At 35.0% G+C, this 16,225-nt stretch overlaps 1 protein-coding gene across 1 annotated transcript; it reads right to left on the bottom strand.

The window, feature by feature from the left end:
• Positions 1–3,391: 3,391 nt before the first annotated feature.
• Positions 3,392–16,013, bottom strand: AKNAD1 (AKNA domain containing 1; the record flags this gene model as incomplete). Its single annotated transcript, XM_082484044.1, has 17 exons — positions 3,392–3,511; positions 4,176–4,323; positions 5,185–5,266; positions 6,177–6,287; positions 6,376–6,495; positions 8,099–8,184; positions 9,533–9,636; positions 10,230–10,323; positions 10,841–11,001; positions 11,674–11,809; positions 12,145–12,275; positions 12,766–12,825; positions 12,941–13,092; positions 13,182–13,311; positions 13,651–13,710; positions 14,352–15,517; positions 16,001–16,013. 17 exons carry the CDS (start codon positions 16,011–16,013, stop codon positions 3,392–3,394), a joined length of 2,874 nt encoding a protein of 957 aa, XP_082340170.1.
• Between the last annotated feature and the right edge of the window lie 212 nt (positions 16,014–16,225).

The raw sequence follows: 16,225 nt of genomic DNA, 5'->3' as shown, positions 1-16,225 counted from the left end.
AATGTTAGTTTGTTGTATGTAGAATCTGAGAGAAATGTCATAATGAAAAAGAACAGATTATGTATGGCTTTTTATTTACATATTTACTAGCTGTAAGGGTATTCATTTTTTACTTTGCAGAAAGGTGGTTTTGTTTCTTTTCCCTTAATGTTGCCCTCAGGTTAACTAATAGGTTAAGAGAACATCTTTGCTAGGTAAGTTCATTCAAAGTTAATTAGAAGGTGGAAAAAGGTCAAATTCCCCTCCTACATCAGAGAGGAATGAAATGGGAGGTCATTATGTAACAATTCTAAAATATTGCAGGACCTGGGAAATAATGAGGATAAGTGGCTGTAGCTTTCAAATGCACCTACATGAGTTAGGCACCTAATGTATACTGACTTTGTTTTCAACATGAATACAGGAACAACACCTTTTTAATTAAACTAGTTCATCAAATGTCACGTGCATCAAAACTTAACACATTTTTTTTTAGTAGAAATATCTATATAATGTTTTTCTGAATTCTAGTTTGTAACCATAAATATCACAATAAAAATCCTGAACAAAAGTACCTATTTATGAAATGTGGTGTTCAACATTTTCTTAAAGATGCACACTTTGAAATCAGTATTAAACATTTACACTTAAATTACATGTAGTCCTTACACTTTGGCAAGAAGAACCCAAGATCAGGGTAAAAGCTATACATAATTACAAATTTTTTTCCTATCCCCAAAGCTTAAAAGCAATAAATACAGAACAAAATAACTGACACCAAAGTATCCTTAAGGACTGAAATAACTGATTTCAGTAGTATATAAAATCATAGTATATAAAATCCACTGTACTGATTTTTATTTGTTGTCATGGTTTAGGCCAAACCTCAAACCAGGACAGTTGTATAGAGTTGAAGAAATATCAGATTGAAATATTGGATTACTTTTGCATGTTCAGCAGTTAGACTTTCTCCAAGGGTCTGCTTTAGGCTTAAATGCTATCACCAGCTCAAAATTTGACAGCTGATAAATACAAGGCTAAGACTCTTGATTTTTGGAATCCATCATCCACTTTTTCCAGAAGGCAAAGCCAAATCTTAATGTAAAAGTAGATTAATAGAGATGCTTTAAGATAAGAAATATGACAGCAATATGTAGCCCAAACCAGCTCCTGATTTCTTAAAGGAGCTTGTGAAGGAGCGGGAAGGGGGTGGGGGAAAATTCTTGTAAAGATGTTTATTTTTTTTCCAAGGATCTTCTCAGCTACTTTTTTCCTAGATCAAGAATTCTTTTATCAAGATCAAGAATGGAAAAGAGTTGTATTGAGACAAACGTCTCCACCCAAAACCTAACATTTTAGAGTATGTGTACAAGGTATGTAATAATTTTGAAAGTTTGTGTTTTCACATTACACATCTTAAAATAGATAGCTATCCTGTACATGTGGGCCCAGTTTCACATAAGCACAATGTTGGTCTGATTACCCTAGATAATGAAGATATATATTTCCAAACGCAACTTATTTCTTCAGTTGAATCTGGACAAGATTCAGAGATGACTAAGAGGAAAATTAAAGGTACAGAACAACTGCCATGTCAATAACGGCTAGAATAGGATTCTTGATCAAGGGGGGAAAAAGGTGATGGAGGAATATGTGAAGGAAGCCTTGGGGGGAAAAAAAAAAAGTTAGTGTGCAGACTGAAGAGACAGACATGTCACCTTCCTGTTCAGTGTGTGAAGTTAACACATGAAACTTGCAGTTGTCAAATTCAAAACAAAAGGACCTTTAGCATCTGAGATGGTGCAGTAATGATATGCTTTAAATTGTTACATGGAGGGGGGAAGCCTCAGCATACGTGAGAGAAAATTCTTTATAGGGCTATTAAATACGAAGATATTACTGCTGATTTGGAAAGACTCTGAGCTTTCAGTTTGCCAGAGAATGTTCTGAGGAAATGTTACTACGTGCTTGCTGCCTTAGATATGCTCTGTCTTAAGTATTTGCTGTCAGGACCAGGACAGCAAGTTCAGACAGTGACCCAGGATAAACAAAAGGTTTAGGTATTCTTGTGGTGTAGAAAGATTTCTATGGAAGAGATTAATCTTTTTTTATTGGATTTAGGAAGCCTACAGCAATTATTTCAACTATTACATTCATTTGCACAGTGATAACAGGGGCATTCCAAACATTAACCTAGCACAGGGGAGTGAGCATTTCACTATCCTGTGTTGTTGTCTTAAGCTAAATAAAGTAAAAACATGGATAATTAGCAGAGGCAAACTGAGTTATAAGGATGTGCAGTAAGAGCCTAAGGGAGAAGAGGTTAATGGTGTTGGCTGTGAAGTGTGGAAGAAGCCCTGAAAAAGGGCATTGACTTGGGTGAGTAAATCAATGGTAAACAGCAGCAAGTTTAGCTATCGCTGCTTGTGTGAACAGAGTCTGTATGGTCTCTATATCCATCAACTGATGAAACCATTCAGGTTTGCCTGAAAATGATGATTCTTTTTAGGCAATGCACTGTCACTTCTAACTTGAAGTGATGATTTCCATCAGTCCCTATATACTTTGGAATTCCTTCAGCAAATAGCGTCCCTGATAATACAAGGCGGCTGACTGTCTGCTTACTTTTAATCACTGCAGTTAAATGGATTTTGGAAGGAAAATAGTAGATTACTTTTCTCAGCCCACTGTATTTCTACAGTATTTTAAAATTTTCTAACCTGTTTACCATCTGCTAGCAATCTCAAAGCCAGATAGATCTGATAAGGTAAGGATGCCTCATCGAGGAAACAGACAATTTAATTGTTAGGAATATATAGTCAACAAATAGTATTACTCAACCACTGAGACATGCAAGGAAGCATCTTAAAAACAACTCTCAATGTAGGACACTCTAGAAACAATATAATTACGTATGTTAATTATGACTTGGTACATTACCATGATGCTTATAGATGTTTCGGGTGCAGAGGCTGTTTCCCTTTGTTGGTGTGCTTAAGCAGCTGCTGTTAAGGTGTGAGAAGAAAATATATGTAGTAGTAACTGACACTTATTTTTCTATTAGGGGGTGGGAAGAAATCAAAAGTCAAAAAGTTATCCTTGCTTGTTTAGGCTGATTTTTATTAAGCTATCTTAAGTGAATGCTTGGAGAAGGTAGCTGTACACAGTAACAGGGGTTAGCCAACATACTAAAGACTTTCAGTAGAATTAGTAACTTGTTTTCTAGTTCTGGGACTAATTGTAAATGTGGAATACCAATATGGCTTAGTTTAGTACTGAGAGTTACAGAACAGCTGGCAAAGTAAGCTAACTGCTGACTTTCTGATCTTTGTATTTATCACTTCATATTTGCAGAAATAGTGACACTTCAGTATCACTGAAGCAAAATGATATAGCCTTTGAAACTGGCGAATTACAGCTGTTTTCTTTTAACTTTAGCTAGATCTTCTGAAACTGCTTGTACCATTCGCTCTGTAGCTTTCTTCAAACTGTTCGCTGTCTGTATGGCATGATCCAGAGTAGAATTTAAAATCTGTTGGGAATAATAAAATAGAGCCTTGTTAATACTGAAGGCAAATGTTTACATAGGTATAGAATAGAAAGTGATGTTTGTTTAAGGTTTTATGTAGTATTTTCACTCTGAATACACGTTGCGAAGTAAAAATTCTGAGTCATGTGATATACTATTTCAGCATTGAAGTTGGAAGTATATGTTATTTATTTCTCTTTAATTGTGTGATTCTTTGAACTGAGGGATATCTACACCTTTCTAAAGTAGCAGCCCCAGTGTAGTGCATGTTTGTTGTATTGAGAAGGTTTTTTGTGGGTGGGTTTTTTTTTTTTTTGGTTTTGATAGTGGTTTGCATGGGGTGGGTGACATTCTTTGTTTCAGTATATGAACCATAATTCCAGAGGTACGATCCAGGGCTCCTTTTCTGTCCCTTTCACCCTTTCACCATTTACATTTATGCAGGAACTAAGTTGCCTGAAAAGTCTTTAACATACTCATATGAAGTAATATACTAATATACTTGTGTTTTTAACTTCCTCCTGTCTTGTTCTCAAGTGGACTAGACATGCTTAGATTGTAATAATCAACTTGCTAAGAATGAGGGTGTTCAACATTGCCATGATGTGGGGATGTACTCTTCCTGAGATAGTTGTGTGGCTTTTAATTTTTCATTCTGAAGTCTTACATTTGCATTGGAATCACTGGCATTTCTGTTTCTGATGTTGATTGCAGATTTGCTTCGGGCAGACTTCTTGCTTGGTGAGTATTGATGTGAAAGGATAATTTTATCATAGGTGCTTGAATAGCAGGTGTCGGCAGCCTCAAAGTTTTGCCTAAAGATAAGAGATATATATATATAATAAAATACAAGCAATTTTACTAAGCAAAAGAATTTCCAAACTATGAATTAAATATATACAGCTTGATAGCATATGCAGTTGCAAGTTAATTTCACAGTCAGTAAAATTTTTCATTTAAATGTAAAACACAGTCCATCGTAATTTATGTTACAGCTGTATTGCAATAAGACAAAACATTCCGGGATGCCAAGTCAGGAAACCTTTCATAATAGCATCACATTCTTGATGCTGTAACCTTCTCTTACAGAGTGGTCTATACCATTGATTCTCAAGTGCAGCTGCTGTACTTCCAGGCAATTACTGCTATTGAGTAACGATGTCAAAAACTATGGTAAGAAAACTTGTCTGAGTTTCAGTCTAGTCTGTGCTATAGTTAAGAATCCATTTTACTTCTCAGATTCCCAGTGTAATTTAATGTTAACAACAGTTGAAAGTAGGACTGTTGCTTATAAAGAAATAGTTGGTAGCAAACAGAATTACATCTTAAATAATACAGATTTGCTTTTGAATCTGTGAATAGGAACATCCTCTTAATAAAGTGAGATTATTTAAAAAAAAATATTTCTTTTTTTACTAAGTGTGTCAGCTAAAGAAGTCAGTTGTTGACTTTTCATTAAATTAGAAAGATTGAAGAACTACTCCAAGCATTATTTACACTTGCTTTTAGGGTAAATATTTTATTTTCATTACTGAGTAAAATTCTAATACACAGAATGCACCACAAAAGAAAACATTCCTCCTGCTTATGATACTGGCGATTTTTTTTTTTTCCATGCTCAATCTTCAACAATAGCATTTTCTGTTTTACTACACATAGTTATTACTACAGCTCACCTTTCTGAAAGTCTGTTTACAAGTTCACATGGCTGCTTATTTTTTCGAGCCTTTTGAGTGGAGATTCTCTTCTGTGAATAAGCTGGAGTTGTTGAGGCCGTGTTTAAAACCAAAGTAAAAAATTTAGTTTTCTATATATTTAACGTTTTTCTCTATTTAGCATAAATAAAAAAAAAAAATCAAGTATCCATTGCTGCTGAATAAAACTTGAATGTGTTTAAGATTTTTTGCAAATGAGAACAGATTAACCTTTTTGAGTTTGTTGAATTTAGCTCTGTGGCAAATGGTATACAGATTTATATTCCTTTTCATACAGTGAAAGACTGCAGGGGGAAGTGTAGAATAATCAGAATGTCATAATCCTAATAATTATATGAATACTACTTTGATTCATAGTTTTACAGTATGTATATAGAGAAGTAGCTAATTTATGCTTTCTTCCCACTGTTGAAAATTCCTGTTTTTCTGTGTGAATTTCTTCCTACAGTATAGAGAGGGGAATCTGAGATAAGTGACTTCAAAAGCTAATGTTCGACCTTTTTTTATTTTTTTTTTTTTTAATTAGGCTTTCCTTGACTTTGCTCTATGTCACACAATTCAAATGTAGGGCTGGAATTTTCTTTAGTACTTGTTGACACTACATTAGGTAATAGCTAGGACTGAAAAAGTTGGCACAGTAATACCCAATTTTAATATTCTTCCACGTGGCCCTGCAAAATGAGATATTCCTGTCATAAATGAAATATGGAAGGGACTCCTCTCATAAAGAACCAGAGAAGGTTAAAGCTCTCTTGCGTGGGGTTTTAAACTTGGCTAGGTGTGTTAAAGTTGGATTTGCTGATCTTGCTCTACAAGATCTGTACTGTTTAGCTGCCATGCTACTGATTGTTTATGCTAAACTAAATTTGGCCTGATATATGTGCAGTGCGTCTTTCTGCTCCTGAAAACCTAGCCTGTGGTTGGTAATTATTTCAGTAACACATCATACTTACAGGTTGAACCAGAACTTCTATTTCTACTTGGGGCACAAGACTGAACAGACTCTTTGTAATTCCTGAGTTTAAATTGATCTCTGCTTCTTCTAGGACATCTGCATCTAAGTCCTGAAACCAAAGACCTGTTGTTTAGAAAAATACTATAAACAAGAATATTTTTTTTGTGTAGACTGTAGTATTTTTGCAATCACTATACCTTTTGTCTCTCCACGTAATCTTGTATTGAGTGTTTTGTAACTTTCAGTCTCATAGTTCACAAGTTCTTCGCTTTGTGAATCATAAGAATCATAGGCTGAGATGTCTTCTGAATCGCTGCCTAAAATCCCAAAAATATATTAAAAATGTCTGAAATATTAGAAATTTTGGCCAGTGTACCTAGGTAATTATTTGGCTTTGAGCACCATCATTTTTGAGCCCTTCACTGTCATTAACTGTCACTACAGCAATTTGAAGAAGGTACTTTCCTTCATTTTACAGGTGGGGATTGAACTTTAAAGACTGGCTTTCAGCCCTGACTGTAAGCCTCAAATGTAACTTTTTTTTTTGTAGTGGTGGTTGGTTTTAGTCCCAGAACTGTTTTTTAAAAAAACTAAGCTTTTCATCTGCCTCTCCTTAGGTTCTTGTTTTGAAGGTTAAAATTCCTACAAGTTGAGGTGTTACCAAAAAAAAAAAAGAGGAGCGTGACAAGAGAATTTGGGAGGATCTAGTACAGCACTGGTTTGTACAGCTATTGCACAAACCAGTGCTAACAATAATGTCCCCAGTGTAATATTATAGTGAAAGGATATCGCAGAGAACCCAAGGACAAAAGGTAGATCAAAGATAAGAATAACCTACATATTCAGACTTAAAACTGAATCTAGGAGCGCTCATGCAATTCTTTGTTAGTTGTTGGGTACTAATAGCTTCAAAGTATTCTGCAGTGGAAAGATAAAATTGGGATGCCCAAAGAGAAACAAATCATAGAATGGTTTAGGTTGGAAGGGACCTTGAAGATCATCTAGTTCCAACCCCCCTGCTATGGGCAGGGACACCTTCCACTATGCTGACAGATATTTAGTGAACCTCCAAAAGCTGGAATCTTGGATGACTTGACAGCTGACTTAACTAGCTCGCAGTAGCCTCTGTGGGCTCTAGTTTGGATTCGGTGAAATTATATTATTAGGAGCTGGACTAAGGAAGGAGAATATTTCCAGTCTGTGTCAACCCTGAACAGATCAAAGATTTAGGAAAACTTTTTTCCTTTGTTTTCTTGCAGAATAAGAAAGTTGAATCCAAAAATTAAAAGTGGAAGAACCGATATGAGATGTTTCACTCATCAAGTTTGGAATCTTTTTCTAGGACGTGACATAAATGCACATGATGAGGAGAAAAAGCAAAATCAAAGCATTGTGTGCACACCACTGGTATGCTTTTGAAAACAGTAGTAGCAGTAATATTGGGAAACTCATCTAAAAAGGTGAATTAGAATTATAGAGTAATTCAGATTGGATAGGGCTTCTGGAGGTCATCTGGCCCAATCCCCTCTCAAAGCAGGATGAACTTAGATGAAGTCGATTAGGACCCTGTCCAGCTGGGTTTTGAATATGTCTGAGGATGGAGATGCCACAGCCTCTGTAGGGGAAACTGGTTCAGTGTTTGACTAGACCCAGAGTTAAAACTCTTTTGCTCATATCTAACTGGAAATCCTGTTGCAGCTTCTCTGTTGCCTCTTGGTCTGTCACTGAGACTTCCAAAGTGAATTTGACTTGGTGTCCTCTTTAGTTTCCTTTTTAGTGTCTTGTGCTAAGCAGTAAGTTCTGTTTTAAAACTTCAAAACAATTTTCGTGCTGCTGAGATGTGACAGGAATGTATTTCTTAACAGGATTCAATAGTAAGCATAAGCACAGTTCTTACCTTTGTATGCCACCACTACTTACTCAAGTTGGTGTCTGATAAATCACTTGGTTTTCTCTGGATGAAGAGTGAACATGTTCCAGTTTTCCTCTCCTGGATGTTTGTATTTCTTTAGGAATGAAAACAGAATGATATCTTCTTTGTATCTTAATACCTTTATGATGAGCCTTATGAGCATACTATATTAATGTTTGAGCACTTCTTAGTTGAGGAGGAAGCAGATTTACTCATATAAAGAACTCTACCTGTATCAATTATCTTAAAAGGTAGTAAGTAGAAGCTTAAATTAAAAACTAACCAAATGCGAAATAATGACCCCTTTAGTTAAAGGACACATTCTGACAAAAGGACCCTGACTTACCAGAGCTGTTAAACATGCTTAATAGAGGTCTTGATAATCACATCTTTAAATAGCAAAGTAATATGAAACCCTATGTATGTAAATATGTGTTCACAAATTTTGCATCAAAATATTGCCAATAGTAAGGATGATATGGTTTCTTAGTAACTTTGAGCTATTAAAGGTTTTAATTTTACTGCCTTTAGGTAACTAGAGGAATACTTGAGATATGTCTTCTGACAGAACAAGAACCAAGTTCCTTGTTTGCCTTATTTGACATGTGTTTTCAGCTTAAGGCATACAGTATCATCAGATTTACTTGGAAAACTTTCCACCCATTCCTGCAACGATCAGAAGATTGAACTAACTTTCCTTAAATGACAGTGGAAAACGAATGGAAGCTAGGTGAGTTTTACTAGGTAAATATTAACATCTACTCTCTAAAATAATCTGAGAGCATATTTAGGTGAATATTATTGTGTTCTACACTGCACGTATTATACGATATAGCTTTGGATACTGATTTAATTTGCCAAAATTTCCAACTCCAAAATAACCCATGTGGAATTATTTTATGCCACTGCCATTTCTGTAGATGAAACTTTACAGTTTGACCCCTATCACTTGAAATCCATGTATCAATATGCTCTCCTTGCAGGCCTACCAGATTAGTTCATGACGATGATAATTTCTGATATTTTTCATTGCTGAACACTTTGCAATCATCCCAATTTGGGATGCTGACATCCATTGCTGAATAGGGAACAAAGACAAAACCTCTTAACATTATATTAAAATAACTCTGCCATTTCAGCACCATAAACCTTATACTGGTCCCCTGAGATGGGCTACTTTATTAAAGCAAGGATTATATTCTTATTACAAAGTTGTTGGGAGTTTTGCGATTTCTCTGGTGGTCTGGTATATCGCATACCTTGTGAATAACTGGTGATAAACTTGGAAACAGATCATCCTCTCATCTTATATGTATTAAAGACATTAATCAGTGTTTCATGCAGAGTCCAGTAGAGAGACATATCTGTGTACATGCATGTATCTGTTCACTTAGCTGTAGAAAACCACATCTATGACTAGCCAAAATATGTAATACACTTACCCTTTCATACTTTCTTCATCAGCATTAAATTTTTGATTTAATATACCCTGATGATGGGATGCAAGACCTTCAGTGGCATATTTTTCCTCAAGTGAAAAGAATCTCTGTTGCACCCAGAAGGCAAAACAAATTCATATATGATTGTTTATATTACTGTGTACATATAAATCAGGATACAGTGGTATAATTTGTACATCACTTCTATATTGCTTTTAGTTGCCATCAACTTTATCATTTGATTTATCTATTTACAATTCTAAATGTAGAGCAGACTGGACAAAATATAAACACTGGTTTTGTCTGTGAAGTTGGAATTTAAGACAGGTTTTCATGTTGCTTTGAGAAGGATTAGCATATATAAGTTAATTTCTCTCAATGCCTTAAAATTAAATATTGTTGTAGGTAAGCAATTGCTTGTAGGTTTTTGCTTTCTGAACAGATAATAAAGGCAGGCTAGTGAACACAGTTAAGTCCTTCCTGAGAGAAGCTAACTTCAAAAATTTTAAAAATCTTTGAGAGTGCTTAAATTTCTCATTTGGAAACCAATTCAGCAATGCTGTTAAATGCTGTAGTATCTCAAAAGCTGAGCCGTCATGCTGTGCGAAGACTGAAGAGAAAAATGTTGTGTGATTCCCAAAGCTGAATACGATAATTTAAGTTAAAAAAAAAAAAGTTAGTATGGAAACAGATCTCATACCATTATGTTAGAAGAATGCTTGTTTGCTAGCAGACTTCCTTTTCCCAGAAGCTCTGTTTCTCTTCTGGAAGTTGATTCGGCTCCATTTTGTAACCTTAATTGGTTAAGGGGAAACCATTTATTTTATTTTTCTAATCTCATTGAGATGATTAACATCTATGAAATACTCCCCAGGAGGGCAGGGATGTTATCACAAAGTTTTTATGGCTAATTCTGTAAATGTTTGCGTCCCTCCCTTTCTTAATTAAAAATGCCACACAAATACTGGCAAATCATTTTTTACTAGCACTGTACTTTGACTAATCATTCACATTCTGAATTCATGTGGTTGCAGTGAATTTTATACAGACGTATGATTTAACTCCTGCTGAAACTGATAGTAGTGTTTTGGCTTCAGGAAATACTCTGAGGTCTGTAAGACCCAGAAAGGTAAGAATACCAGGCTGGAAGGAATTCTTGGGTATGTAGTTACAGAATTCTGTAAAAGTTTTATTCTGGATATACTCCTGTTGCTTTCAGATATTTCAGACATCCAAATTTTCTATATTCAGCAAATAATTTTAAGTAATTTTGTATAAAAACTTCAGTAGTTGTTTCAAAGCTTCACTTACGTGCGAAGACAAAAATTGCACTTGTCACCTTCTAATGAAAATTGATTTATCTGTGGGATTACATCAGCTGTCTGACTTTTTTCTTCCTCGTTGTTCTTGTGAAGAAATGCAGTTTCAATACTTCTTTCTGGAGGATCAGCAATGCTTGAAACTTCTGAGCTCTGTACAAAGTAACCATAGCATATATACTTGTAGTATGTCATCATTGCATTACAAGTACATGACTTCTACCAGCACATGTTTTCTGAGTGTCTCTAACTTGGGATTTGGGGAAAAATGTTTTCTAAAACATGGACTATGAAAGCATTTGGTGATACTTATCTGTAGATTTGTAGAAGGCTATAAGATATTATTTTTTTTTTTTGTGCATCTGTGATCCAGCACAAAATATTACCATACTTAGCAGTAAACTCAATTTTCTATAGCACAATAATGATTGGTATTCTAGTAATTCTGCATTTTAAGAACTTGGACAAACCAAGTAATATTTCTTCCAACTAAATGATAGTGATTAATTCCCCAAAACAAAGACAGCTTTGTAAAAGTTAAAGTAGCTACTCATATTTTCTTATTCTGAAACAAATGCTTTTGAAGCTGGGACTAAGAATATTCAGTGTAGCTGTGTTCTTATACTTAGGTTTCTGTTATAACAGAACTTAATATTTCATAGAAAAAAAATTCAAAACATTTCCTTTGAAGTAACATGCTATCTAAAAGTGTCATGCTCTTATCAGAGGAGAACATACAATAGTACAACCACACTGAGGTTCTTGAGACTTGCATCAGTAAAAAAGAATAATATAGTCTTTAAATGATAAAACTCACTGAGTTACCTCACAAAGAGAATATGATGGATGGGCAGATTCATAGGAAGTAAGCAAAGATGACAAGTTGCATTTGCTGTCATTGGTTGGTTCGTGGATTTCTTCAAGCAGCATGCCAAGTCTAAATATTTCCCCTTCTAATTTTCTAAACCCAATTGCAACACACAGTTAGTGAAGCCTGTATAAACCAATTTTATTTCTTATTATGATAACCGTATTGGGCACTGCAGTACACTTCCCATAGGAAAAAAAAAATTAATGGAGTTGACTGAATCCCTTTTAAGAACTGGAATTAATCAATTAGATATCTTAATTATAATTATGATATGTAAACCCCAAGATGAATTTTGGCCAAATCACTTCTAGCTTACCACATGTACCATTAAGATGTTTTCACTTCAGAAGAATTCTAATAGATAAATGAAGTAATGGTTGTAAGACTCAAAATATGGAAAATATACTTGGCACTTATCTTCTAACCTTTCAGGATCAAACTCTCCAATGTTGATAGACTTGTCCTTGTTCTGCAGCTGTAAATTACGGTGCTTTTCTCTAGCTGTTAAGTAATTCCTTTCCAAGGCATCAAGGTATCTTTTCAGTTGATTTAATGCCTTCACCAATAAGAAATAATTGAATAGTAAATTTCATTATAATGTAGAAAGCCATAATGATAGCTATTTATGCTATGTAAGCCAGATGCTATTTGCAGTGATGTCGCTAAGAATTTCACTACTGCTCTGAATTGGAACAGGACTGCATCTTGTAAGTCCACCTAGTACTCTGTGCTGCTGTCTTATGTACAAGTAAAATATTAAACCATGACTTCTGAACTAATACCCTACATGTCAAAATTCATAACTTACATGGCAACTTAAGGCCTTTCGCTAATAGTTTTGAGTTGTAATACTTAAAACAGATTTAAGAATTCAGCTGCCTACTAAACACCTTAATTTCTGCCTCTTAATTTCAGTCTAAGATTGACAGAAAGAGTATTTTTAAATGTCTGTCTGAGGAAGACATGGAGTATCTTGCCAGAAAATTGTGTGTCTACAGCCATTTAAAGTGCATTTCAGCTAACCAAAAATACATCAAATTATTTACCAGATAGTTGTCTTTTAAAAGGAACGTCTCTTGGGTCATGTGCTTAGAGAAGTCTTCCACCTTCAAGACAAAATATGAGACTTTTATTTGATTTTTTTTTTTTAAAATGAATGTGCCAACTGAATATAGCACTTGAGCATCAGTGCAAAGTATATACTGAAACAGAGCTGTTTACTTTCTTTATCAGTTGATCTGTCTGATCCTTTAGTATTTGAGACATCTTTTCTCCTAGTGTTAGTTCTGGCAGTAAATTAGAAGGATGTAGACAATGTGCTTCTACTGTACCAGCTGCTGGTAACGCAGATGCTGTTGTTCCACACTGTAATCCTACATAATACAAAATCAATTGCAATTTCCTCTGAAAAGTGCTATCAAATTACATAAGTAACTTGCATAGTTACTGTAATTTCATTTACTTGCTTTAGACAAACCACGTGTAGATTGTATAGGGATAGGAGCATGTAATGTGAAGACTTCAGAAGATGTCCCCGTGTCTCCAGAGTAAATGGCAATGCTGGCATTTGGAAAATCTGGTGGAGGATGTATCTGTTAAAATGAGAACGTCAGTTACAGAAAATGTATAGAACACTTGTGAAAATAAACACAGAATTCAGAAATAACTCAAAATACATAGGACAAGTTATTAATATTAATGAAATGTTTATTATAACGACTATATAATTGTGTTTATAGTTTGATATATGCATAGTGTCTCATTGTATAAATACTTAAATACTTCAAGTCTATTGTGGAAATCTGAAGAGGATTTGTATAAATAGGAAGTACAATATGAAGGTGACAAAGTAAGTTTTGGGGAATATTCGTAGTTCTGGAGATGAAGGAGAATGAATTTAAAAAAAAAATAATCTATTTTGAGATATTTACCTTACGGTTCAATCCGAGATGGTCAATATGATTCTGGGTGTCAGCATGCTGTGTCTGCATCTCATTTGCAGCCAGAAGATAATAGGGAAAACTCTTAAAACTTGTTACATCTCAAACAGTTTAAGCATCTGTATAGCTGTCTGAATGAACTCCATAGTAGGGCATGAAATTGAAAAGTGATTATCTGATTACAAACTGTAGAAGAAATTTACCACAATAACAGAAATATTGTTGTCAAACAAATCCTTTAAAAAAAAAATAATTGACTTGCCAGTAAATATCGGTATAAATAGTTCAAGCATGTTAAGATTCGATAAAAGGCAAAGATATCTTTAATATAAACACAGGCACAGCATGAAAATATATTTGTAAGAAAAACTTTCAGTTTTGCACTTTTTGTGAATTTTAACATTTACATAGAACATTAGAAATAACAATTTATAGTGAATTTTCTAATGACTTGATAGGATGCTTTATAATCACAAATTATACTCCAGAACATAACTAAATATTTGGGATGAAAGTTCCATTTAAATTCAGTCCCACAATGTTATGTGTGAAAGCAGTTGTTGATTACAGTAACATCCTCGCTGATACTGCCTATGTGAACTAGTCATGTTAGATTTTACTGGACACAGTATCTTCTTATGGTAAACATCACACTACCAAGTATTAAGAATTTCTTAAAGCATCTTAATTACCTCTAGCTGTTGCAACAGTTCTGGAATGCCCATTCCTTCTTGATTCTCTACTTCAGCTGAATTGAAATAGTTCTTATTTTCTAAAATGTTATTCACAATTATTGATTTACTTAAAATAGGGAAGGATTTTGTTCTTTCAGTTGTAGGAACTGAGTTAATATTGTCACTTCTTTCTGGTATTTTAATTTCTGATGCAACTTTGGAGAAGTCAGGAAGGCAATATTGAGCTTGACCTTGGCCATATTTGAGCTTGTGAAGTGAAACTGTTTTCTTAAACAGGTCAGTCTCTTCTTTCATGTTTTGAAAGATGTGTGTATTTTCATTCTCATTAACCAACTGTGAATTTTCTTGTCTGCACCCACACTTACCAGTAGAAGAAATAGGTTTCTTTGAAACACATCTATTTTCAGTTAGTAAATTTTGATTTGTATCATCACCAGTGTTTGCTTCCTCGTGCTTTTCTAAGTGATATTCTTCAAAGTTAGTTTCCCATTGTTCATGTGCTAAAGGGCCTTTGACATGTTCTGAAGGCTCAGGTTTGTGCACAGTGTCATTGATACTTTCCGTAAAGGATGTCTCTGGTATTGTCTCGCATTCAATTAACTGGCATGGGGTTATTAACTCTCCCTTGGAAAAATGACGCAAAAGGACATTGGACATTTTTGAGTTAGTTAGATGTTTTTTGCTGTCTGGTTTACTAAAGTCACCAACAGGTAATTCCTTCGTAAAGGAAGCTTCACTTCCAGACATTTCAACCGAAATTCCTGTTGTTCCTATGGCACCTCTGTGGTAACTAGAGAATTCTTCATGCTGTGGATGAGTTTCATAATTTGCTGTTGCTTTTATGTTTTTGTTATCTTCAGAACAGGCTAATAAGTTTAAAATACCACAAATATCTTCTGTACAAGTACAGTCATTCAAATTATCTGAATTATTGTATCTGCAGGTTATTCCTATGTCTCCATCATAAGGTAAATCATCTTGTTCCTCATCAGTTGCATCAGTGACACAGCCTAATTCATCTGAAAATGAACTATTCATTTGGGTTTTCATCCAGTCTGATAGCTTGCGCTTTTTTGTACTCTCTATGGCCAGTTGATGTAGAATATGAATGCCATTGCTTCTCCACTTTTGGATAGAGCTTTTATTATTGCATAGATCAAAATCTGTAATGTATGAGTAATAATTATTTCATATTTAAATACATTTGAGAATAAGATCTACTTCTGTTTTGTACCTCCTATAGGTTTTTTAGAACCATCCCACTGATGTGGATGTTTCCATATTTATGCTAGTGGAGGAAATAGACACAAATGCCAAAAGCAATGGGAAAAGAAGAATTGAGCTTAGTGCCAGGTAACTGTCCCTACTTGCTAATCCCTCTGTAGTATTATAGACAAAAAACCCCACCTTAATAACACAGCCAACAGTGGTACTAGAATTCAACCTCAGTTAAAAAAAAAAAAAAGTAATAAAATGCAATTCATCACACTTTACCTCCCCACCATAACCTGTTTCTTCAGCCTCTCCACCAGAAAAAAACACCAAACTCTTTTCAATTTATTTCTCACCCCATTTTCATCAGATAAAAGGCAATGAATGAATATGACACTGAAGCAGTGTCCGTTCTTGGCAGCCGTATGGAGTACGCTGTTCCACCATCTCCGCGCTCAGCATAAGCAGACAGAAGCGAACTTACAGCACCCGTTTCCCTATAAGCGCCACGATCGCTGCGCGGCTGTGCTTTCTCCTTCTCGGTAGGAAATGGAGCCGTGCCGCAGAGCCCCAGCTGCTCCGCTCCTGCTTATATTAACCCCCCACTTTCCATAGAACTATGTATTTTGGGATCAGCGGCAGTTGTGCTCCTCAAGTAA

This window comes from Vanellus vanellus, assembly GCF_965231255.1.
Source record: "Vanellus vanellus genome assembly, chromosome: 5".
In the NCBI taxonomy this organism is placed as follows: domain Eukaryota; kingdom Metazoa; phylum Chordata; class Aves; order Charadriiformes; family Charadriidae; genus Vanellus; species Vanellus vanellus.
The sequence above is the reverse complement of the archived record's forward strand: the minus strand, read 5'-3'. Positions and strand labels throughout refer to the sequence as shown.